This window comes from Podarcis pityusensis, assembly GCF_964106645.2.
Source record: "Podarcis pityusensis genome assembly, chromosome: 6".
Taxonomy (NCBI): Eukaryota; Metazoa; Chordata; class Lepidosauria; order Squamata; family Lacertidae; genus Podarcis; species Podarcis pityusensis.
Window position 1 is genome coordinate 42,176,929 of NC_138030.1, and position 23,936 is coordinate 42,200,864.

Here is a 23,936-nt window from a genome sequence, read left to right on the forward strand (position 1 = left end):
CATCATTTTGAAAGGCAACTAATGAATTCCAAGAAGTGTTATGCGGTTCCTTGAACTGGGCTAGGCACTGGAGAAAACAAGACACACGAGTGTGCACCACAGCGAGCACCAAATTGTGTAGCCAGCCACTCCATGCTGTTTGCATTTTCAGAAAGTAGAATGACCCATCTTGCCCTTAATAGGCCGGTTTTGGGTGAGAGGGGAGGAGGGAACTGCCACCAACCCAATCTCTGAATGACAGGCCAACATGGCTGGATGTCTCACCAAGGCAGACTGCATGAATTCTATCTACCCCTTTTGTCCTCCGACAGGCTCAAAATATCGTTCACCTGCCCGAGGTCATTTCCATCAGCGAACTATCCTTCAGATCAGCCAGCAAATAATTCCATCACATCAACGCTGCGTAGCATATTTGCACTCCATGGTAGACAGACATTCTCATAAAGAACTGTGCACTAACAATTCAGGAGAACAAAGCCAACTTTCTCTGGCAGGTTAGAATTCAAATCATGGCCAAGAAATCCACATACATTTGAGCTGTTGAGCCTTAAGGCTTGCTTGGCACGTGGTGATGTTTGGCTGGTGAGGCCGTTGCAAAGGAAAAGCTGCTTCTGGCCTTTGATGAAGCAAAGAAAAGATGGAACATTTTGCTAGATGTGCACGTCCTCTCCAGTGACATGGGGCAGATAAAATATGAGCTGGGAATGCTGTAGCTGGGACCAAGGCAAACTAGGTCTCAAGATTCCCAATTTCCATCATTAATTTAAGTGGCAATTCAAATCAACCCTACTTATAGGGCAGAAGCGATGGACAGAGTGCCACCTTCTTACCTGACCCCCCCTTGTCTCCTGTCACTGGCACACGAGGAGGGGCATGGTTCAAACATACCAGCAGAGCCAATCCGTTGGTGCGTTTGCACCACACTAAACTCATCACCACTTCATTCCTGTAGCACACCACAGCAGTGGCAATGATAGGTCAGGTAAACTACTGTGGAAGGCTGATTCTTTTTAATTTACAGTGGTGCCCAAAGTGGGGTGGTTACAAACTAGAAGGGGGAAAAGGAAGCGGGATGGTTAGTCCAGGCTCAATTATTTCCAATTGAATAGAAATGATGGCATGGGTAAGTAGGTAATCTCACCCCACATCAAGTAGTGATTTAAAGGCTGGATTGGCAATCCCAGCATTTGGGACATTTCAGCTACACGAGAACTAGGAATCAAAAGCAGACACCTTCACGAAGCAACTGAAGCTAAGGACAGCAGGTGTATTGGGGGGGGGCGTTGAATGCACTTCAAAGACAACTGCTGATTCAATTGGCTTTTTCCTCTTGTAAGCAGGTTTTGCAGGGGTCCTTACAGGACTGGGCTGCATAGCTCACATCTGCAGTTTCCTGGTCAGTGCCAACATCTGCATATTAACCCAGAGCAGGTTTGTCTTGTCCAATGTACCTGCTGTATTTAAGAGCGTAACCAGGAAGTATTCTCAATCTTCACCTGCAGGCAGAAAGTAAAAAGGACTGGGGGCTGTTGCGTCAGCTCCACAAAACTAGATCTCGGCACAATCCTCTGCTCAAAAACATCCTCTTTATTGTACCACGGAAAAGAAAACCCATTATAAACAAGTATGTTGAAATATACAGGTTAAGTTACTAGTCTTATTAACAAAATAAAGCTCTATCTATATGTACAGATATCTTTGTGGGGGAGAGACAGGGGACAAAACTAAACAAAAACAGCAGCCAGTTGCTAGAGAAAACCAGGGTGGGCGGGTGGGGAGATGGATGTGTTTATAAAAAAAACAGCAAGAGGCAAAGCCTTACCCATTCCCCCGCTAATTGTATCACTTCCTCTCCATTGAGCCTGTCATGTGCCTTTCTTTGCTCTCATGAAGCTGTCTTTAACATAAATGAGAGTTGGGGAGGAATAAATAACCAGGGAGGTGCAGGTAAAGCCAGTCAGGGGAGCCAAAGCAGCCAGCACAGGTCACACGGATAGACAAGGGGAGGTTCCAGAGGGAATTCCTGCATTCGTCTGTTGTGGCAAAGAGAACAGAGTGTCTGGTGTGATAGCTCAAAGACTTAACACAGAGAGGAATAAACCTTTGTGAACGTGGGTCCAGGTGCAAGGGCATTAATTAGAGGTTTCACCTTTTTTAAAAAAAATGGGGGAACACCTTGCCACTCTTCTTGCAAGTGCCATTTTGCTTGTGATGCAAGGAAAGCAAGGAAATCTTGGTCCCTTAGGTTGGGTCATGTGGATAAAAAAGGTTGATGTTTCAGTACAGTGGTACTTCTGGTTACAAACTTGATTCCTTTCGGAGGTCCATTCTTAACCTGAAACCGTTCTTAACTTGAGGTACCACTTTAGCTAATGGGGTCTCCCGCTGCCGCCGGCGCACAATTTCTGTTCTCATCCTAAGGTAAAGTTCTTAACCCGAGGTACTGCTTCCAGGTTAGCGGAGTCTGTAACCTGTGGTGTTTGTAACCTGAGGTACCACTGTAAATTACTTTTGCCCAAAGAAGGAAGGACTTTTCAGATGACATGGAGTTTTTCTTAAAAACAGAAGTGGAGCTGAATTGCTTTTACCTCCAACTCAATCCTCCTTTCTCTCATTGTTCATCTCCACATCTGGAATAAAAAGATGTGGTATACATGCACTGTTCCAAGATACGAGGGAGGAGGATTCCCACTTGGGACGGTCATCCTGTCAAAAGCCAGAGACTATCCATTTTCACTATTGAGATGAGGCAGAGTAACGGTGTCTTTCTACTATTTTTGCTTTCTCTATGCCATTCCATCTTTGGCCAGTAGAGAGCAAACGCCTCCCATGTTTTGGAGCATCTCTACTTTTATATTCTCCATTGGCTTCTGCTAGAACATTGTCAGAGAAGACTGAGAAGTTTAAGAAGGTCATCAGGTGTGGTGAGGTGGGGGAAAGAGGTGTATGCAAACACACACACACTATACATCTATATATTTTAAGACCATGACCCTCTACATTCCCTCTCAATGCCCCTGCTTCTCTTTCCTTCTTTTCAAGTGGTGAAATTCAGCATTCTCCACTCATTGGCCAAGGACAATGTGAATCAGTACCAGAACTACTGCAGCTGCTTTGACCAATTCCACAAAAGAATAAATGGGAGTAGAACTGGGCCAGAAGGATGCAGGAGAAGCCCCTTCAGCACTGGGCCAAGGAGGACTTGTGTATATAGTCATACCTCATGTTACGTTTGTTTCATGATACGTTTTTTCAGGTTGCGTCCCACGGCGACCCGGAAGTACCAGAAAGGGTTATTTCCGGGCTTCGCCTCTGGTAAATGCGCAGATGCACAAAATGACATCACAGGCATGCGCAGAAGCAGCGAATTGCAACCTGTGAGTGCGCAGACGTGCCGCTGCAGGTTGCATTCTGTTCATGTTGCGAACGGGCCTCCGGAATGGATCCCATTTGAAACCAGAGGTACCACTGTAATAAGCAAGGAAGGGCTTGTGTTGTGACCACAGCAGGTAGAGAAAGTTGACAGAGTGGACATCTAAATACATCTAAACACACCTGACAGGGTGTGTGCGATTGGCCCACAGTTATTTAGAGTTACCAATTCATTAAAGGTTTTAAAATGTACTCATTCAAATTACTGGGCCTTGAATGAGTCCCATATTGCAATTTTTCCTCACAATCTCCCTGGGTTACAAGAGGGGAACTCAAGCACCTGTTGCCTTCTTTGGCTGTGCTAACCATTTCTCTGGCTTCCTTGCCGGAACTGAACCCCGATTCCGCGGGGCCGACATGGTAATCACAGACCACGGCAGTGGAGGCACATCCTAATGCCTCCCTATCAATGTTCAGTGGTACTGTCTCTGTGTACTGTAACAACCACAGGTGATGGGGAACCAGGGTTCAGTTCCCAAGAGGGGGCCTGAGAATCTGTCACCACATCCGAGGCAAGCAGCTGCTGTTACCTGTGCCATCTTAGACCCGCTTACCTGGGAGGAAGCTCCATTTAACTCAATGGTATCTGATGCTATGGAGACACATAACCAGGGTGGCATAACTAGAATTAACTCCGCAAGAATCTCTGCCTGAGTTGGGATTCTCCTCTTCTCACAGATATGACCAAGGGATCTCCACTAAGGATCTAGTTAGTTTTGAACCCTGCTGCTGCTGTTGCTGCTGCTGCTGGGTGTCTCCTGCTGCTGCATATACTGAGAACTGGCAAGCACACAAGCACAGGAGGGAAACGGGCAGTGGCTTATTTTACAAACTGGGCCAGGGCTGCCAAGGGTAGAAGAGGGCCCCTCCGAGATGTCTGTTGTTATTCATTCAAGTCCAGAGCTAAAAATGGCTCTATGGGAATTTACTGGCAGGGCCGGTGGGAGCAGAAAGAAACAAACACAGGACAAAAGTGGAGTTGGGGTGGGGAGGGAGATGCAGAACTGGCAGGCATCCGGAACATACAGGGAACAAGCGTTCCACCCAGTTTGAGCAAAACTGAAAGGCCCCAGAGAGGTCAGATAAACTGGTGGTGACTGTGTGGCTACTAAAAGCTGGTGCAGAACGCCAGCAGGTGAGGCCTCTGTCCAACCAGCTGCACACACCAGCTTTCAAGGAAAGGAGATCAAGCAAGCAATGGACACAAGGAGAGATTTGCTGGTAAGCCACAGCACAACTGAATGCTGCATGGAAGACACATGCAGTTGTGACTAGGAGTAAACTTCTCCCCAGTCTTGCATTTGCTCCGAAGAGCAAAAAGATTGGTGTTGGATTCAGGAGGATTCAGGAGATCTTACATTCCTGGATCGGCTTCAGGTTATATTCCCGGTTGTATGCACTCCCTTGCCAGTCCATAATGGATTTTGTTCCCTCTTATATAAACTCACAGCAGCTTGAGGAGAGAGCCCTGCGCCTCCACCCAGAGGGCAGGAGCGATGTCCCTCAGCAGTTGCAATGTCATCTGCATTCCAAGGCTTTCCTTGAATGGTGCCTCTCTTTGAGCCTGACCCTCATGCACATTCAGCAAGCCTGAGCCAAAATTCCTTCCTTTCAAGAGAGAAGATGATGAATGATCAAGAATCCCTACCAACACTATGGACCAATGACACACAGGCCAGATCCTTTCTTTCTTCTGCTCCATGTCTGTCTTTTATATAAAACATCTAGGAAAACACTGAGTCAGACCATTGGTCCATCAAGCCCAGTATTGTCTACTTTGACTGGCAATGGCTCTTCAGAATAAGAACCTTTTCATTGGAAGTGCCAGGGATTGACCTCCTGCACGCAGAGTGTGCCCCCCTATGCCGCTGAGCTACAGCCCATGGGTACAACTTGGTACAACTACCCACAGGTCTGGCTGCTTCCCGGGAATCTGCAGCCACACAGCGGAAGAACCTGGGGGCATTTTCTCTCTTCCTTGGCCCTCTCCCGCCTTCTTCCAAAGTCAGCTAATTATTTTGATGCTGGAAAGAGGACAAAGGCTGGGGAAGTCCCCTGTTTCCACACACCTCCCTCCCCCTTCACACCACTGGCTTAGTCTGTGAGAACCACCAGCTCGCCATCGCTCTTCTCCTCGCCCTCCGAATCCTCTTCTTCGCTGTAGTGGTACATCTCGCCATCGGGCACTGAATGACTGTCCTCAGCCCCATCCCCTTCCTCTGGCTTCAGGCTACGGGTGTTGATGATGACCGGCATGTTTGCTTCCATGCCACGGGGCAGGTAGTGGTCCATCAGGGGTGAAGCCAGCTGCATCCCAACTGACCGCTGGTACATGAGATCCGAAGAGGAAGGAGGCATCTGGCTGCCCTGAGGTCTAGAAAAGACATTACAGCATGAGAACCATAGCCTCCTCCCTGCTGCTCCGCCATTAACATATGCCCCACCTCTCCACAAGGGACTAGGGACTCAGCTGTACAGCTGCAAATATAACGTTTGAAGTGCATTATACAAATATGACACTAGATGGCGATAGTGAGCTTATGGGAAATTCAATATATTTTTCAAAACTTTTTTTTTATAAAGCATTTTCACAGCATTTCTAAATGTGTCTAGATTCCACCTAGATTGCAGTGTATTTGGGCAATGCTGCCCTCTAGGAAATGCAAGTGAAACAGAGGAGCTGTCTGCCACGACCCTTGCTGGATACCAGCTTCCAGATCCTGGGAAGGGCTTTCGGGGCTGCCTGTCTTCTGTGAAGTGCCAGCTATGCTGATGTGATGTGATCCAGCAAAGTATTTAATCACATGTGTGATCCCTTCAAAGTCAGCGAGGCTATCCATAGGCTTAAAGTTAAGACCCCCGGTTTAGTGTTTGTCTGGGTCAGTATAAATCAGCTGTGTCCTTGCCACCAAGGCATAATTTTTAAGAATGTGCATGCCTCTCTGTGGCGACTACCAAGGAAGCCTTTGCTGGCCACAGTCAGAGGTTTTGCTCGTGCAAAGGGCACTTTGCAGGGGACGTGCTGGGCTGTCTTTTGCTCCCCAAATCAGCCACTCCCTAAGTCGGATTTGAGCAACAGGAAGCTCCTGGCTGGGCTCGGGAGCAAACAGAGGGGAGAAGGGGCAGGGAGCCTCACGCAATCAGGTAGCCCTGCCTGGCGTCCTGGCGCCGATTCCTCATCAATGCCTTGTATTCGCCGACACGGAGCCGCTTCCCTTCCACGATGCAGGTGCGCTTGGGGCGGGGCTTGTACTTGTAATTGGGATACTTCTCCAGGTGCTGGCGGCTGAGCCGAGCCTGCTCCTCATAGTAGGGCTGCTTCTCCTGATTTGACATTGATTTCCATCGTGAGCCTGCAAAGTGGAAACGAGATGCAGAGGGAGAGGTTTAACCAGTTGACTTTGTTCTTGCTTCCAGCCACATATAGCTAGCCTGTTCTGCGCTGTCAAAATACTGCTTTTTAATGTAAACAGGAGAGGATGTCCTTAAAACAAAAGGAGAAGGGGAGGGATGACACGAAAATAAATGGATTTCAGATGTTGGAGATGAGAAATATAGGCAAGCAATTACTCTTCCAAGTCTGAAGTCTGAACCCAACAAAAAAGGGTTGTTCAGCAGGCCATAAATTACAACAAACAGGCTGCATCAGGTAGATCACATAGTAGTAGTAGTAGTAGTAGTAGTAGTAGTTGAAGTAGTTGTACCCTGCCCATTTGACTGGGTTGCCCCAATCTCTCTGGGAGGCTTCCAACAAATATAAAAGCAGAATAAAACATCAAACATTAAAAATTTCCCCATATAGGGAATAGCGCTCATCTAGAAATTGTGCAAGACTTGATCAAGGCAATGGATATGCCAGATGGAGCACCCATTTCAAAAACAAAACAAATCCTATATCTCTGCATCCCCTTGCAAAATGCCATATGTGCCTTTTAAATGAAGAAGAGCAGAGGCAGGTGTCCATCAAATATTTTCAATCCACTTAAGCTAGGAGCAAGGACCATAGATTCCTCCATGTGTTCAGTTTGCGCATTTTTAAATAGGTATATGTTTTATGTCCTCAGTGAACACTAACCCTAACGTCATGGTTAATGTCGCTTCACACTACCAGAAGGAAACAAAGTTATTCACAAGGACAATGTACAAAATACAATATACTATGAAATCCATTAACACGAAAGAAATATAATGAAAGTGCTCATCCACAAAAAAATTATCCAAGCACAAGATACAAGCACTGCAAAAGGATGAACACCAAAAATCAAACCAAACCACCAAAATCCAGGAGACGCAGTGCTTAATAAAGACTTCTTCACCTTGTAATGACCACATATAGCTGAAAAGTTTTCATTTGAAACTCTTAGCTATTGTCAAGCAGCAAACACTGACTCAGAAAGGTTGTTTACATATGTTATTATTTCAGAGAGATGCACTGCACATTTCAAACACTGCATTACTTGAGAGGTGGTAAAAAGAGCCAGACTGCAAGGCCCAAATACCAAAACAGACAAGTGAGAATTTAATTAATTTTATTTCTTTCAGCTATTTATATGCCACTTAATCGCTCATGTTTCTAAATTGTGTGCATAAAAAATTACAAAAAGCATATGGTGAATAATATCAATGAAAATTAAACATCAGAACAGAGAACTTCCTTAAAATGCTTGCTGGAACAGAAAGGTCTTTTCAAATGCCCAAAGTTCTAACAGGGAGGGGATCTGCCTGATCTCAGCTAAGAGGAAGTGCCTCAGAATCAGGCCCACAATACCAAATGTACAGCTTGTGGGGGATACAAGTCGTGCATCTGAGTCACTGGGGACCACTAACAGTTGTTAAGGGCTTTGCAAATTAATACAAGAACCTTTAACTTGGACGGGTAACATATGAGCATCCAGCACAAACTGTTTAAACCATGGCGTTATGTGCTGGCGATAGTCTGTCCCCACAAATAGGATAGCGGTAGTGTTTTGCACCAGTTGGAGTTTCCAGACCAAGACGAGGGCTTGCTCCACCTAGAGTCCACTGCGATAATCCAGCCTTTCCATATAAAAGGCCACAAACCACAGTGAACAGGCAGCCCACCTATTGCTAATGAGAACCCCTCCCTCCTGCTGACCTTTCCAGTCACCTTCCTATGCTGCTCTTTTTGAATTCTTCCCAGCACAAGGTATGGTGAGCAGGTGCAACAGCTAAAATAGGCTGCCCCGCTGTAACTCGAATTTCCTGGGCTGGGTGACCTTTACTGTCATTCCCACCAGAAAGTGTGTGAAGAATGCAGGCTGGAGAGATATGGAAGGTTTCGTCCAAGCAGGGGAAGAAGCAGAGGAAGAAAATCAGCCCAAGATTACTTTGGCAGACAGGACTAAAAACAACAACACAGCAAGCATTCAGGAGAAACTCGGCCTGGACAAAATTCACTTGGTCAAGACTTATTGGAGAAGGAAACTACAGCAAAGCAAGGTGGGTTGAACTACCCCTTAACTATTAAAGAAACTCAAAATCAAAACAATGATGAGTCTTGAGGCCAGATTTGCAAATACAGCTGAATGAGGTGGCAAAATGGACCATTATCATTTCTGACTGCAGGCAGGGGTGCCATTTATGAATATTTACCTAAGTACAAAAAACCCACAAAACACCCCTCTTTGCAGCAGAAACTGGCACACCATGAAGCAGCTCCCTCTTCCCAATTTCTACTTGTAGGTAATCAAAATTAAAATTGAGAGCGTTAAAAAATGGCAACATCCTCATCTGCATTCAGAAGAGATCTAGTCGATTCTACCGTCTCCTGATGCAGCTCTAACCAGTGTTACATTCATTAATATCTGTGAAGTATTCAGCTGCTGCAGTTCATGTGGGCACGATACAAATTTGCACACCTTCAAACTATGCCAGAAAGATTCTGGTGCAAATTCCCCCAGCTAGCTCATGAAAACTTTGAGATATGCTCTCTCAAATAAGTAATGTTTAAGTAACACAAATCCATCACAGTGGCTATTTGTAGGTTGCGGGGTGAAAAAGGCAGTCTACCACAAGGCCCCTTGATGCTAAAGGTCAACGTGGGTTAAGAGCACTCCTTTAAATAAAGAGCCCTTACTTTTATTTTAGCAACAATGCACAAGCCCAGATTAAATATGCGGAGAGTAACCCACAAACCTCCAATGCTGAAGCATAACATGTTCACTCCCAGCACCAGTGGACTGAGACCTCCTTCAGAAACCACACCAACCTCTTTAAATAACCACCCAGGCTATGCGACAGCTCAACACTAGGCCACATCATGGGAAACACATGCTTGAGTGAGACAGCACTGCCGCTAGTGAGGGTTATTTTTGTTTAGCATTAACAAAACATGACATCTATATTAGGTATTGTGCTGTTAACTTCTACCTGTGGTGTACAAAAAGACCAGACAAGGAGCTGGATGTCACACAAAGCAAGGGTGGAATCCAGCCTAGCACTAAGATTCGTGTTCCATCAGCACAAGGACTTCTCCTTCCACAATGGAACATTTCCTCCCTCTTTTCCCTGCCATGCACTCTCTAAATCTCTTCTAGGGGCTCCCCGCAACCTTCTGGAACAGATTTGGAGAGAGTGTGGGATGTGCATGGCAGAGAGTGGGGGAGTCCCATTGTGCAAGTGGATGTAGCAATTGAATACTGCCCTGTGCTTTTAAGGCTCAAATCCTATGCCCACTTACCTGGCAGTAAGCCTCATTGAGTTCAACAGAAATTTACTTCTGAGTATACATGGATTGCCCTGAGTGTATGCTATTATCCAAGAGTTCACAATCTTCTACTTAAATTTTGGGTTGAGATTCAGGTGATGAGTGATCATATGATTTCTCAAAATATGCTTATTGGAACAGTCTTCAAAATATACCTTATATAGCAAGCTATATAGCAAGTACTATATTCTCACAACCTGAGTTTTCAGAGGTATATGTTCTTACGACTGGGTCCCCTGCTTACTGGCTCTGATGATTACAAGATAATCTCATTCTAATCTAGCAGCAGAGCATATGCCAATTTTTGCTCAATAGTTTAGGCTGGAAACCACCCACCAGCTGGGAATATTATACAGCAGAACTCCCTGCAACTAAGAAGAGTTCTCATGTCATCATTCCCCTTCCTTTACTGACCCCACTGTCAATGTTTTTGACAGGCCCCTGTCCCAAGAAGCTCATTGTCTTTCCCCCCCTTAAGTTAAACTTTAAAGCACCATGGACGTATATCTACACTGATGTAGCAGAACAACAGCATACAGCTGCCAGGTCTAAGAAAAGTTGTGGAGGACCAGGCAGGGGTTGGGGCAAGCCACAGTGACTGGAGCAAAAGTGTTCCTTCACCCTCAGGTTTTCCCCAGCCAGGCCTTAGAATCCCTTAGAATTGTTTACCTGGACTGCTTGTAAAACAGGATGGGAAAGTTGCAGAGGTACAAAAGCTGTAGATCTACTTATTATTTTGGTCCTTTATAAGCAAGCCCCTGTGGTTGTTAAGCTTGCTAACAGGGATAATTGCCATACAAGGGGGTTTTCTATGGAATGAAAAGTATGCATCAAGTGGCTCAGCTTGCTATGACCACTGCAAAAAACCCGGGGCTACTTTCTCAATTCATGTGGGTTGTCATGGTGATACTTTGTAAGAAACTGAGACCTGGGAGTTGCCTTTTATATTATCATTTTTAAGCGAGATAATCCATTTTATCAGGTGTACACATGTTGTGTGTCTTGCCATTGTATATACTTCACAGATTACGATATTTGCTGTTGACACAAAAATAGTTATAACTTTTGGCAGAAAACTGTAAAATTGATCGGTTGACCAACTTGACTGTTGGTCAAACTGGAACACTCACTTCTGGGTTTGTGGCGTTCGGGAGCAGATTTGTTCGGCAACTAAGCCGTTCGAGAACCAAGGTTCCACTGTACTCACTGCAATGGATGTGCCATCTCCCATCTTCAACCATAAATCCACAGGCAAACCATGGGCCATCTCAATGAACTGGTGGTCCAAAGGCCACACTTTATGGACCTCCAAGCTATGGGATTTGGCCTGATGCACAGGCCTTTGTTTTAAGCATGTGTTTCATGAGTGTTGCTGAGGGCAGAGATCATCCAGGAGTAGGCAAGGCCTAGTGTAGCACTGTTGGTAGGGAAAATATTGTCTACAGGGAACAGTGATAAAGGGAGATAAATCTAGACGGTCAATAATTTATAATTTAAAGAGAGATAAATCTAGATGGCCAAAAATTTATTGTGATTCCAATAAAAGCACTAGAGAAGTCAATGCAGGTTGCTTATCATTTCCATGACTCTTTCAGAGCAGTTCCTACACTGCTTCATTTAATTCACACCCCCTTTGCTTCCTTGTGGTCCAAGGCAAGATACTTGCACTGCTCTTATCACTTAGGCTGGTTTGTGATAAGCCATCCTTTCTGCCCAATCACCATGGGTTCCACAGGTAATCCTGCAGATTAGAATGAATATAGGCATGTTGTCGATTGCCACCTAATTAGCACTCATCAGTAGCAACCGATCAGGATTTCTGCTGGCTGTGAATTTCAGAATAACTTTGCATGCCCGGCATCTTTAGGTCAGCTGCATGCTGGTGTGAAGAGAGAAAATCGCCTACTGGAAACCTCTCTTCTAAGTTCCAGGTTTTCAAGCACCAGTTCCTTGGGTTGGCGGCAGTCCACAGACTGCCTCCCACCAACCCACAGCTCAGAATCCTGTTCCTGGAAGGAAGCCTTATTTTGTTCCTTCTTCCAGCAGCAAAGCTCTAAAGAACAAGAGACAGAATAGGCTTGCTGCTGAATGGAAGAAGTGCTAAGTCTGTACAGGCTCACTCCTGAGGGCTACTGGGAAAAGCTGGCCGCCTGCTGACTTCACAGCTGCCAAGGAAGGCCTAGAACTGCTTCTCTAGGTCAGTGCAAAGCCAGCAGTTTATGTCACTAGGTTGCAAAAAACAAAAAAGGGCCCACAACCACAGCTGTATCTATAGCTCCCTGAGAATGGGCTTCCTCTGCACATGTGGGTTTTTGCTCTCTCTTTTTCTAATGCAAAAAAAAGACCTTAAAAAATAGAAAGTGCTGCTTTCACATCTGCTTGTGTGCTCAGGTGTCAGAGCCAAAGAATCAAGACAGCTGAGAGAGAAAGAGAGAGAATATGAGGAGGATTTGCTTTTGTGCTTTTATCCTAGCGCACAGCCTGCTGGTAACCTGCATGAGATTAGCAGTAATTCCTTGCCTGAGGGTGCATGGGGCTAACAATGTGCCTTACAGGAATCCCAAAAGCCATGGAGGGGAAGGGGGGGAGCAGAACGAATAAGGACACCCGCCCACAGACTTACCTAGAATCTTACTGATGCTTGAGTTGTGCATGTCTGGGAAGGCCTGCAAGATCTTGCGTCTCTCGTCCTTGGCCCACACCATAAAGGCATTCATGGGACGCTTTATGTGGTTGTTGTTCCTGGATTCGGGGAAATGTCGTGAGCCTGTGAAGGAAAGACCAAGGAACAGCCACTATAGAGACACTGGCAAAGCCAAGCCAAACAGAACTGGCAAGGGATTAGGACGTTTAGGAGCAACCAGCAGACTCAGTTTAGAAAAGAAAATACTTCTTCATGCAGTGCGTGGTTCAACTAGGGAACTCGCTTCCACAAGAGGCAGCGATGGCCACTAACCTAGATGGCTTTAAAATAGGATTGGACAGATTAATAGAGGAGAGAGATATTGGTGGGTAAAGTCTGCCTCTGCAGTTAGAGGCAGCAGTCCTGCCCTCCCCAACCATGGACTTCACAAATTCTCAGCTTCTTTGCAGTTTCACTTACAACTGACATGTGGAAACCACATTGTGCTACCTATAGGCCATGTGTGGAGAACCTTTGGCCCTCCAGGTATTGCAGAGCTACAACTCCCTGACCATTGACCATGGTCGCTAGGGCTGATGGGAGCTGAAATTCAGCAATGTCTGCAGAGCCAAAGGTCTCCTACACCAGCTATAGATAGCACAATGTGGTTTCTGCATATCAGCTGAGTGTGGAACTGAAAAGAAGCTGAGAACTTCATAGATTCATGGGGAAGGAATCTCATTATACAAACTAAATGGGATTTTTCAGCTTGGCCTTTCCCCCACCCCAATTATTGGGCTTTGGAGACCTGAAAGATGTTAACTGCAGCAGAAGCACCTATGAGGAACAGAAACGGGGGGCACCCAATTCTACCATAGATAATTTTTTTATGATCAACTATCATTACCATCCCCATCACAGGTTAGCATGGACTCATCCAGTCTCTGCAAAGAAGTCTCATCCACCTGTTCTTTTGCAGGTGAAGAATCCAAGCTGACATGGTCCTGAAAGCACATGGGAAGGTGGTTTACTGAATTTTACCAGGGCAAGCAAGGTTAGGAGTGACTCGAATGAAAACTTCAACTGAAGCATTTACCGGCATGCACTTTGTGCTAAATAAAGACTATATGCTTTTACTTCTTGTTAGTCAAAAGTAAATGACTTTTGAGAAATAAGGAGCCCCAAAATGCAGGGCTGCATAGCCTAAAAGCTGCTCCTTGACTGGACAGCCAAGGACCAGCCCAAGACCAGCATGCAGCACTATCTGCAAGACAAAGAGGCCTGGAAAGGTTGTTTAGAACACACCACCATGTTTGAACTCAGCAAGCAGGGCAGGAAAATTTCAGAATCCCCTCAATTTAGAGGGAAGCCCCATTGAAACCAGACTGGAACTTCCAACAATCATTCTAGATCACTTCTAAAAGCATCACTCTAAAGACAAAAGTCATGGGAGCAAGATCTTCTTGTAACTTTACGACAACAGAGCAAGAATTCTATTTAGTGATGCTCCTGAAGTTCAGAATTGGGGCACAAGCTTCCCAGTTCAGAATTTCTGGGCTAATCCTGAACCAACCCCCAACCCTCCAAGGTCCAGAATCAGATTATAATTTGTTTGGTTCCAGCAACAGCCTCTCCACCGCCATACCTCTTCCCTTACCCACTGAATCAATCTGGCAATGTTGGAGGTGATGAAAAGGGCTAATACTGTTACAGCTTAGGTCCTACAGCAGCATGGGAAGTCCTGGGAAATATAATTCCCCAAAGATTCTAGTGTCTTAATAAGAAAGTTGAAGATCTGGGAGACTGCAATTCCCAGGGAACCTGGTACCTGGGATGCTGTTGCTGCATCTAGACCAGGCATCCCCAACCTGTAGCCCTCCAGATGTTTTGGCCTACAACTCCCTTGATCCCTAGCTAACAGGACCAGTGGTCAGGGATGATGGGAATTGTAGTCCAAAACATCTGAAGGGCTGAAGGTTGGGGATGCCTTATCTAGACTGCAGCATCAGCCCTTCTTGTTGCCCTTGCAGAGTATATTTTGGGGCAAAAAGAAGGGACAGTGGAGGTAATTATGGAATCCTCACTACACTGTCTATTGGGGTAGAAGCTCAACTAAGAAGCTCACAAGCCTTCTCATATTCCTGATGACCTCGATAGAAGCACAAGCTCAGCATGCCTCAAGCTTAAAAATGTATACCTAAATTCAAGTCCAAACCAAGTTCCAATTAGCTCATTATAAATGAGTCCGTTCCTAATTGAGCCTTGGCAAGTTCATTCTTCACTATTACAAAAGTTGACTTTGAAAACTTGGGTACCAGTCACATTCCTTACAGGTGATGGGCCTATCCCTCCACAGATTCCACATTATACTTATTCGTATCTACTTCCTCAAAAATATGGTTTTCACACCTGACTTTTAACAGAGAGTGCATCTTCAGGGTGTTATAGGAAATCTAAGGTTTTATATATACAGAATAATTGTTCATAAATGTACAAGGCAAACACACATGCATAAGTATAGTGCCTGAAACAGTACGGAAATCCCGACTCTCTCCCTCTTTAAGACCAAACCTGTCTCAGAAATACCACTTACCTTCCTATAGGGATGATTTGGAGATCCATCCAACGCTCTGCTTTGGCTGTGCAGAAGCTGCCGGGCATCCTGGATTGCTTTGGTGATAGCATCTCCCTCCCCCAGGAACCCTGAAATTTAAAAATGGAATGGAATCAGTGTCACAAGATCAAGCAGATCTGGTACCCTTGCAGAGCTCATTCTCAGAAAGGTACTTGGGGAAGAAAGGCATGCCACTTAAGTTCCAGTTCCAGCAGTCTTAGATCCATTGTCTTCTAAAGCATCCCATTAATCTTCTCCTCAGACCCATCAAAAGATTTTTGTCTTATCAGAAAGAGAAAGCTTTAGTTATCTTGTGCCTTCCATTATCATGAAACTGCAGGGTGGGCCCCTCTCATGCAAAACACATTATATTACATCCAGGTACTCTGCAGCTATTTATTTGGAAATACTAGCACTGTACCATAAAGAATGTTGGGATGCGGGTGGCGCTGTGGGTTAAACCACAGAGCTTGCCAATCAGAAGGTTGCGGTTCAAATCCCCACGACAGGGTGAGCTCCCATTGCTTGGTCCCAGCTCCTGCCAACCTAGCAGTTCAAAAGCATGTCAAAGTGCAAGTAAATAAATAGGTACCGCTCTGACAGGAAAGTAAACGGTGTTTCTGTGCACTGTTCTGGTTCGCCAGAAACGGCTTAGTCATGTTGGCCACATGTCCGCCGGCTCCCTTGGCCAATAAAGCAAGATGAGCGCCACAATCCCAGAGTCGTCTGCGACTGGACCTAATGGTCTGGGGTCCCTTTACCTTTACCATAAAGAATGGAGATTCAGGTCCCCACTTATGGAGATTCATAAGGATTCTGTATTTGACCACAGCAAAGTGGTTAAATGGGAAATAAATCACATTTTAGTGAATTTGAATATGTGCTTCCAGAGCAGCCCTTTCCTAATCTAGTGCCTTCCATAGATGTTTAGGCTCACATATCAGTCCCAGCCAGCATTGCCAATGATCAAGGATTATGCAAACTTTGGTTCAAAACATCTGGAGGACATTGGTTGAAAAGGCTGCTCTAGAGTAAGGTTACCAGTTTTTTTCAATGAATCCGGGGACACTTTTCAATTTCAATGGATTTGGTATGGGGACTGATTTGTAAATCCGGAGACGGTCCCCAGGAAATGGGGACATCTGATAACCTTACTTTATAGTGAAAGTATATTTCTCATGGTATCTTCCTTTTCAAAACCAAAGCAAAAAACTGCCATACACAAGCAGGCTTGGGATTTTAAATTACTGAAAAATTAAACATATATTAAATGAAACACATTTAAACAGAGCATGTGGATATAACTGATATGAAGTTGTGTTATACTGAGTTAGACCAGGACTGAGCATTGCCTCCACTGATTGACAGCAGCTCTCCAGTCTTCCTTAGTTCTGCCTGGAGATGCCAGGATTGAACCCGGGAGATTTTCTGTATGCTCTACCAATGAGCTACAGCCTCTCCCCTTCCAACACTGGTGCAGCAGGACCAACAGAGGAAAACAATGCCAAACAGAATCTCGAGGAATGCCAGGTTCAAGTCCTTCCTAAATCCAGGGATGGGTGCAGATCTTTTCCCGCAGCAAATCAAGAGAGCAAGGTAACAAATCATGAGCTTGCAGTTGTCATCCAAATGCAGAAGCATTTCTGGGCCAGCTCGGAACCTGATCAGGGGGAATTTCCATAGCCTTACTGTTATGTACTGAAGTTCTCACCCTGGGCCAGCAGGGGGATACTGTAGATAGTTTTCACTCAGGTCCACATATGCAAATAAGGGATTGAAAGTGAAGTTCAGTGATTGGATAGTTACAGAAAGTGGTTACTGTTGTGTTGTAGTAGAGCTCTATATAAGCAGGCTGGCTGAACCCTTCAGCTCAGTTCTGTTCTGGCCTGTGAGTAAACAAGAGCTGTTTGAAGAATCGCTGTGTCGTCTGATATGTTCACCCACAACTTAACACTTACCCAAAGGGAGGCTGGGAGGGCTGGTCTGCAGCTCCTGAGAGACCCCATGGTTAGGAGTGAGGGACTGGCAGCTGCTGATCTTTAAGCTGGGTGAACTGGAGGAATTGGGGAGGTCGGAGCCTTTGGGCTTTGCTGTTAAGTTCAGTGGCTGGGAAGATTCCTGAAAAGGAAAAGGAAAAGGAAGGAGAGAAGGAGAGTAGAAGTGCATTCGCAGAGGAGTTTGGGAGCCCACAGAGAAAACAGTTTGAGGGTTGCACCTGGATCTGTAGGTGGCCTGAGCTTGCGGGTCTCTTCAGTGCGGACAGAGGGGGGCTGTGCAGCAGTTGCATGGGGTACTCCACTGCAGATGGGACAGGAAAGAGAACAGTCAGAGATTAGTTACCGAATCAAACAGCTGCTCAAATCTTTCTCCCAGCAAAATCTCGCCAGGAATCGCAAGCTTTCTGCATTAAGAGCTAGGAAACTCAAACGGGGCTCTCAGGGTTAGGCAACCCAAAACAGGCTTGCATAAAATTGAAATCGGTTTAACAGCTAGTCAATAGTGTCTCTGTGCATTTGAGGGAGTCATGGTCCTCTGATGCAGAGTCTTCCTATGACAGCAGCCCCAAGGAGGAGACAGATCCACACACTGGTCCTTCTCATGTGAATCCACTGGCATTGGAGCCTACATCTTATCCCCTAAACCCTGAGAAAACACCTCTGATAACTAAACCACAGACTCCTCTGAGGATCAGGGGAGCCCAAATGAGCTTTCCCGAAAACAGTTCCTACAGATGCAGCACTTGGCGGGGTGTGGGGAGGGGGGACAGAGGCCTTCCCTCTTGACTGTGCAGCCCAGACCATAAAGCTCTGCCAGTTCCTCCAAGACCCTACCGAGACAATTTGGGATTTTCTGCCACAGCTGCAGGGCCACTAACTGTAATCCTGGATGGTTTCTTGGCCCTTTTCTGAGGCAAGGCTAGCCCCAAACATTTTGCTGACTCAAATGAAAGCCAAGACAGGCTAGCTGGAACCAGCTCTTTAAATCCAAGAAACCTCACTGATTTGGCTTTAATCGAAGATACTAATTTGCCAACCGCATAGACTTGTGTGGTCCCATGGACATGCAAGACAACTGAGCAGAAGCACCCAGAAAGACTGTGTCCCATTAACCAGAATTCAACACTTTTCTTGGCCTCTTCATACCTGGTTTACAAGGGATTGGCTGGATGGGAAGTGCCATTTGAGGATCTGGGGAGACCGGAAGAGGCTGGTGGCTGGGAGGAAAGGCTGGAATCATTACATAGGGCATGTTGACCTGCTGGAGAGAAAAGGGTGAGGGGGGACAGACAGACAGACAGACAAACAGAGCCAAATACAAAGTTACCTTTAAGCAGTGCTTTTTTTCTAGGGGGTACTGAAGGGTACATAGTACTGGCACCTCTATTTTGGTTAAAAATGTGGCATTTACTGTCATGGGCGTAGCCAGGGGGGGCAGCTGCCCCCCCAATCAATAAAAATCAACACAAATCTGAGGTTCTGCCCCCCCCCCAAAAAAAAGCCTGCCTCCCCCAAACAAAAATCCTGGCTATGTCCATGCTTATTGTAACAACTTCATGTTGAGTACCAGCTCCTGTTTCTCTAGAAAAAAAAGCATTGCCTTTAGGGAACAACAGAATCTATCCAAAAAGACTTATCCAAGATCATGTGAAGGAAGTTCTGGAGAGATCTCTATGGCTTTCTTACTTTTCACTCCATTAGGTAAAGGTAAAGGGACCCCTTACAGTTAAGTCCAGTCGTGAAGGACTTTGGGGTTATAGCGCTCATCTCACTTTACAGGTCAAGGGAGCCGGTGTTTGTCCGCTTCCACGGACCGTTTTTCCAGGTCATGTGGCCAGCATGACTAAGCCGCTTCTGACAAAACCAGAGCAGTGCACGGAAACGCCGTTTACCTTCCTTACCTACTTATCTACTTGCACGTTGATGTGTTTTCGAACTGCTAGGTGGGCAGGAGCAGGGACCGAGCAACGGGAGCTCACCCTGTCGCGGGGATTCGAACCGCCGACCTTTCTGTACCCTCCCAACATATCTATGGAGGTACAACCATGCCATACTGCAGTGGAGGGAAGGCTGAAGCTTAGGGTCAAACTACAGTGAGAATGAGATGGGGAAATGCATATCCAGTGCCATTTTTTTCTTTTCTGTGCTCAAGGAAGCCAGAAGGGATGGTGGGAATTTGCAGTGCAGGAGGGCGATTTGGACAGGGGCTGCAGTGCAGGAGGGAAATTAGGACCTCCCTTCTGCACAATGGCTTTGATCAATTTGCCTTCAAAGTGAAGGGCCTATGGCTTAGTGGTAGAGCACATGCTTTGAATGAGGAAGGTCCTGGGTTCAGTCCCTGGAATCTTCTGCTAAAAGGGTAACAGTCAGCTGCTCATGAGTCCTTGCAGAGAGCCACATATGGTGCTTTGAAGCCCTGATGATTAGCTGGTTGTTAGGGCTTTAAAACACTATATACACAGCTATCTGCAAACACCAGCGATCAGACAATTGCCAAGGCTTGCAAAGAGCTGTGCAGGGCAATATGCACAGGGCTTTGCAGGTGCCACCAGCCCCTTTACAGCTAAGAAAAATCTTTACCTGCCCCATAACTGATGTCATAGATGACTTCAGGTGTAAGGCAGGTGGCCTCAGAGACCAAACTGGGAAGCATGGCAAGCCTAATCAGAACTGTGGGCCACAGATTAACCAACCCTGATGTACAACATACACCCCAGTCTAAAACACATTCACTTTGAAGTGAGACCCATGGATTTTGATGGGATTTACTTTTAAATAAGGGGTTTAGATTTGCAGCCATTGGCAGACCTATCTTATGGTTTGAATCCATGTTCAGTTCACTATTGTCCTGCTTCTATGTCAATTTCTGGACAGCTAAAAAAAGAATTCACGTGACACTCCTAACCTAGTTACACAGGGAACATCTGGCAGAGCCAGGTGCCAAACCTTTGTCTCCTGATTTTCAGTCTATCTTCCTTGCTATGTGCAGGGAGAAAGGAGACCCCTTTTACCTGGATTTGCTGCTGTAGCAGGTTGATCTTGTGTTGCTGCTGGATCAGCTGTTGCTGTTGTTTGGCAATCTGCAAGAGGAGAAGACTATGAAGGGCCAAGGGGCCAAATGAACACAGGCAGCCCATGAGAGTTGCTGCCTATGAACCAGGCATTGAGAACCTCAAGACACATGACGCTTCCCATTCAGCTTTCCCAAGCGCTTCTCCATCTTTATTACAAAGGAGAACCTCCCAGCCCTTCCACAAGCCAAGCTTGAGAATTTGTAAGGAAGAGGTGAATGAGCACATTATTTGAATCAATCTGGTATCAGATTTGCACATTACAGAGCAGAAAATGAGAATATAATGCAGGGTGAGGAACCTGCAGCCATTCATATATCCAGCAACAACTGGAGGACCACAGGTTCATGTCCCCTGATATAATGTGTACAGCATTACATTAGAACTGGACCTGAAAAGTGGTAGCATTTTATGGTTCTACAGAGTTGGAGTTAGGCAGTGGTATCCCAATACTTAACCTCATCCTAAAATCTAAGATCTTGGGATTACTTCTAAATCATGAAGGCTTCCTGTCTCTCAAATTTGGTAGCACTGCAATGCATAACTACACCTGATGAAGTAAATGATTGTCCTTACTTAAAAGACTCAAGTGGCAATAAAATAGGTAGTTTTTATCTACTTTGCCGCAGCAAACTAATATGCCCACTCCTCTGGAATCTCATTTTCTTAAAATTGTTCAGTTCCGGAGGTCCGTCCGCTGGTCAAAATGGTACGCTAGAATCTTGTGCGCGTGCACATTCGGCGACAGGCACTTCTGCGCACACACAGATGGCAGAAGCCGCTTCTACGCATGCGTGAATCACGGCAAACCTGGTGTTTTCTTCCGGATTTGCCATGGACGCAACTTGGAACGCCTGCAAGATGAGGCGTATGCAAGTCGAGGTTCCATTGTATCCTACAGGGGCTGTCAACTTGTCTTAGTCCTATGACGAGTATAAACTGGCAACTAATTTGTACATAACTATGACTGCTACTTGGTTTATCATTTCAGAAATATGACAGGTGTCAAAGTGCAGCTGACGTGCATGTTGCAATTATTCTTCCATGTTAACAACTGCTTGATCATTATAGACCTAAAAATGGGGATATGAACCTTTGAAAAGTCTTGATTGATGGACTTGGAAATCACAAGGTTGAAACAAGAATGTTTTCTTTAGTTTTGGTGTTTTTTTCAAAAAACCTTCCTTTTGGTTCTGTATGTTTTCCTATTTTTTTCCTCCATATTCACACATACCATGGAAACTGTACACTTTTTTAACATGAGGATCTAAGAATTCCAATAGGCAATGATATACAGAGAGATGAATCAACGTGATTCACAAATCACTGTAAAGTGGTCATAATTGCACTTAACCGTTACAGTTCTATAGACATTGATCAAACTACATTTATAATTCATGTAGCTCATTGTAAGTAGTTTGTGGAACTGAATTCTACATGCATGGGGAAAAGGTACTACCATTAATAGCTGGTTCTCCCACTCACCCCCAAATTCTCATGATTGCAAATACTGTGTAACTATAACTGTTTTCCATTTTTTAAGTCTACAATTGTAATCCTCGTGAGGCTTGCACCAGATTAAATATGCATAGGATTATGCTGTGTATGGCTACAGCTAATAAAACCTTTAACTCTTCCCTGTCACCATGCAGTAGCCCAGATCTACCTATTCCCACCAGCATCACCTCCCTGCATCACCAGAAGATAATACGATATGTGACTTGTGAACCTGTTCACTTTATACCAGTGCTGTTTTCCCATTCCAGATAAGGGTGATATTCAACACAGTTTTAACCAGAGTCAATCCACTGAAGTTACTGGTCCTAACTGAGTCATGTTGATTAATTTCGATGGAATTGTACCTAGTAAAACTTACTTGGTGCCTACCCATTATTTGATTTGTGTAGTAAGGCTTTTAGTGCTTTAGAACAGATTGTGTGAGTGACTCTCACTTCATTGTGACTCCCACACCAGCCACACTACTTCTAAATTGTTTCCCCCCTAAATCACTTGAGATATGTAAAGTGCCAGTAACTCCTGTAGCACTATTATATCAGGGACAGAATTGACAAAATTATTTGCCAAGGTCACATGGGCTCTGGCCAACCTGCATCCAAGCCACTTCCTGAAGACCTATCCCAAAGGTTGAGAAGAACAAACACAGCCCCAAAGTTGTGTTCTACTTTCTACCTGTTCCTGCTGCTGCCTGGCCAGTTCCATCTGTTGCTGCTGCTTCTCAAACAGCATAGCTGCCATGTTCTTCTGCTCCGAGTGGGCAGTCAGCAGCTGGTCCCGCAGGATGGACAGCTGGTTAATCATGACCAGCAGCTGCAACTCCTTCTCTGCCAGGCTTTCTTGGGTTCCTGGGACAAACAAGAGCCCAAAGGAAAAAAGGAAGAGGAAGAAGGACAGGAAGAGAGTTCGTAAATCTAGGTCTGAAACATCTAATTCATTAAGCACTTTGTGGAGAGTGAAGGGGGTTCGAACAACACACACACACATTGAAAGAAAGTGTAAGGGGACTAGGTAGGTTAGCCCTGTGCCTGATGACCATTTGCACAGGGATTAAGGCTCCCTGTTCAGTTAATTTTTGAAGGGGATCTACTCACATGCTCATCTGCACACACAGAAGTCCCCATGAACTGGTGGGAGGCACCAGTCAGGGTCCCACCTTCGCATGAAGTTCTACCTGTGTACATCAATGGGCAGGTAGAGCCCCTTCACATATCAGCATATGTGCAGATGGCATGGGTTGGCACTGCTACACACGGGCAAGAAAGGCAGGGCTGGCTGATCAAGCCACACAACCGCCTTCACGCATTCTTTAAACACATGGCTCCCTGCCCCCCGAGAGTTGGATAAATCTAGGTCTGCAATGTATAATCAATTAAGCATAGCTGACTGCATATCTTTTGATTCATTAAAAAGGTGGCTGCAATTAATCAGGTAGCAGATTTTTTAAAAATAATAATAATAATAATCATCATCATCATCATCATCAATTCTTTTTAATGCAGGTACTCACAAAATTGGGGAGCGGGGAGGCACCTTCTTAGATAAGGCATTCCACCATCACTCTCCCACCCAGGGGAAAATGCCTTTTCTAAGATGGTTCCTGCTGGGACACATGCATGCCTTTCCCCTCCTTCAGAACTATTGTTCTGTATGCAGATAAATGCAGATTTTAGTGATTAGCTGCTATACGGATCAATTCAAACTCAGTCAAGATTTCTGAGGATCAAAGAGGAATCCAGCAAGCCATGATTCCGAAGTGGACAGACCTGATCCCATCTGCCTGGACAAATGTTATGCTCAGGGCAAGGATTCACTCTGGAACCCATACAGGACTGGATTCCCAATCTCTTACGAATTTTCTTATGAGGTGGTTCAAGGCTGGCCAGCCTGTCTTCCTTCAAAAGCAATTCCAGTTGCCTAAGAGCAGCTAACTAACACATGGGGCTGTTTCTGCTAT

At 45.4% G+C, this 23,936-nt stretch overlaps 2 protein-coding genes across 8 annotated transcripts in view; one reads left to right on the plus strand and one right to left on the minus strand.

Moving 5' to 3' along the window:
• The window catches only part of ETNK2 (ethanolamine kinase 2), a 25,783-nt gene extending 24,144 nt beyond the window's left edge, over positions 1–1,639 (plus strand). The window contains exons 8-9 of one of the 3 annotated variants that reach the window (XM_081010101.1): positions 312–494; positions 1,503–1,611. In XM_081010101.1, the coding sequence (XP_080866227.1) occupies positions 312–444 (133 nt within the window). In that variant the 3' untranslated portion in view covers positions 445–494; positions 1,503–1,611. Of the gene's footprint in view, positions 1–311; positions 925–1,502 lie in introns of those variants that run through there. The other 2 variants (XM_081010103.1, XM_081010102.1) reach the window with 2 other exon arrangements.
• Positions 1,568–23,936, minus strand: part of SOX13 (SRY-box transcription factor 13) — a 63,155-nt gene continuing 40,786 nt past the window's right edge. For 3 of the 5 annotated variants that reach the window (XM_081010077.1, XM_081010078.1, XM_081010079.1), the window contains 10 exons: positions 22,655–22,827; positions 20,405–20,473; positions 18,540–18,654; positions 17,612–17,694; positions 17,355–17,514; positions 15,376–15,485; positions 13,690–13,786; positions 12,783–12,926; positions 6,569–6,785; positions 1,568–5,806 (listed from right to left, as the gene is read on the minus strand). In XM_081010077.1, coding sequence (XP_080866203.1) covers positions 5,527–5,806; positions 6,569–6,785; positions 12,783–12,926; positions 13,690–13,786; positions 15,376–15,485; positions 17,355–17,514; positions 17,612–17,694; positions 18,540–18,654; positions 20,405–20,473; positions 22,655–22,827 — 1,448 coding nt within the window. In that variant the 3' untranslated portion in view covers positions 1,568–5,526. The remainder of the gene's footprint in view (positions 5,807–6,568; positions 6,786–12,782; positions 12,927–13,689; positions 13,787–15,375; positions 15,486–17,354; positions 17,515–17,611; positions 17,695–18,539; positions 18,655–20,404; positions 20,474–22,654; positions 22,828–23,936) is intronic. The other 2 variants (XM_081010080.1, XM_081010081.1) reach the window with 2 other exon arrangements.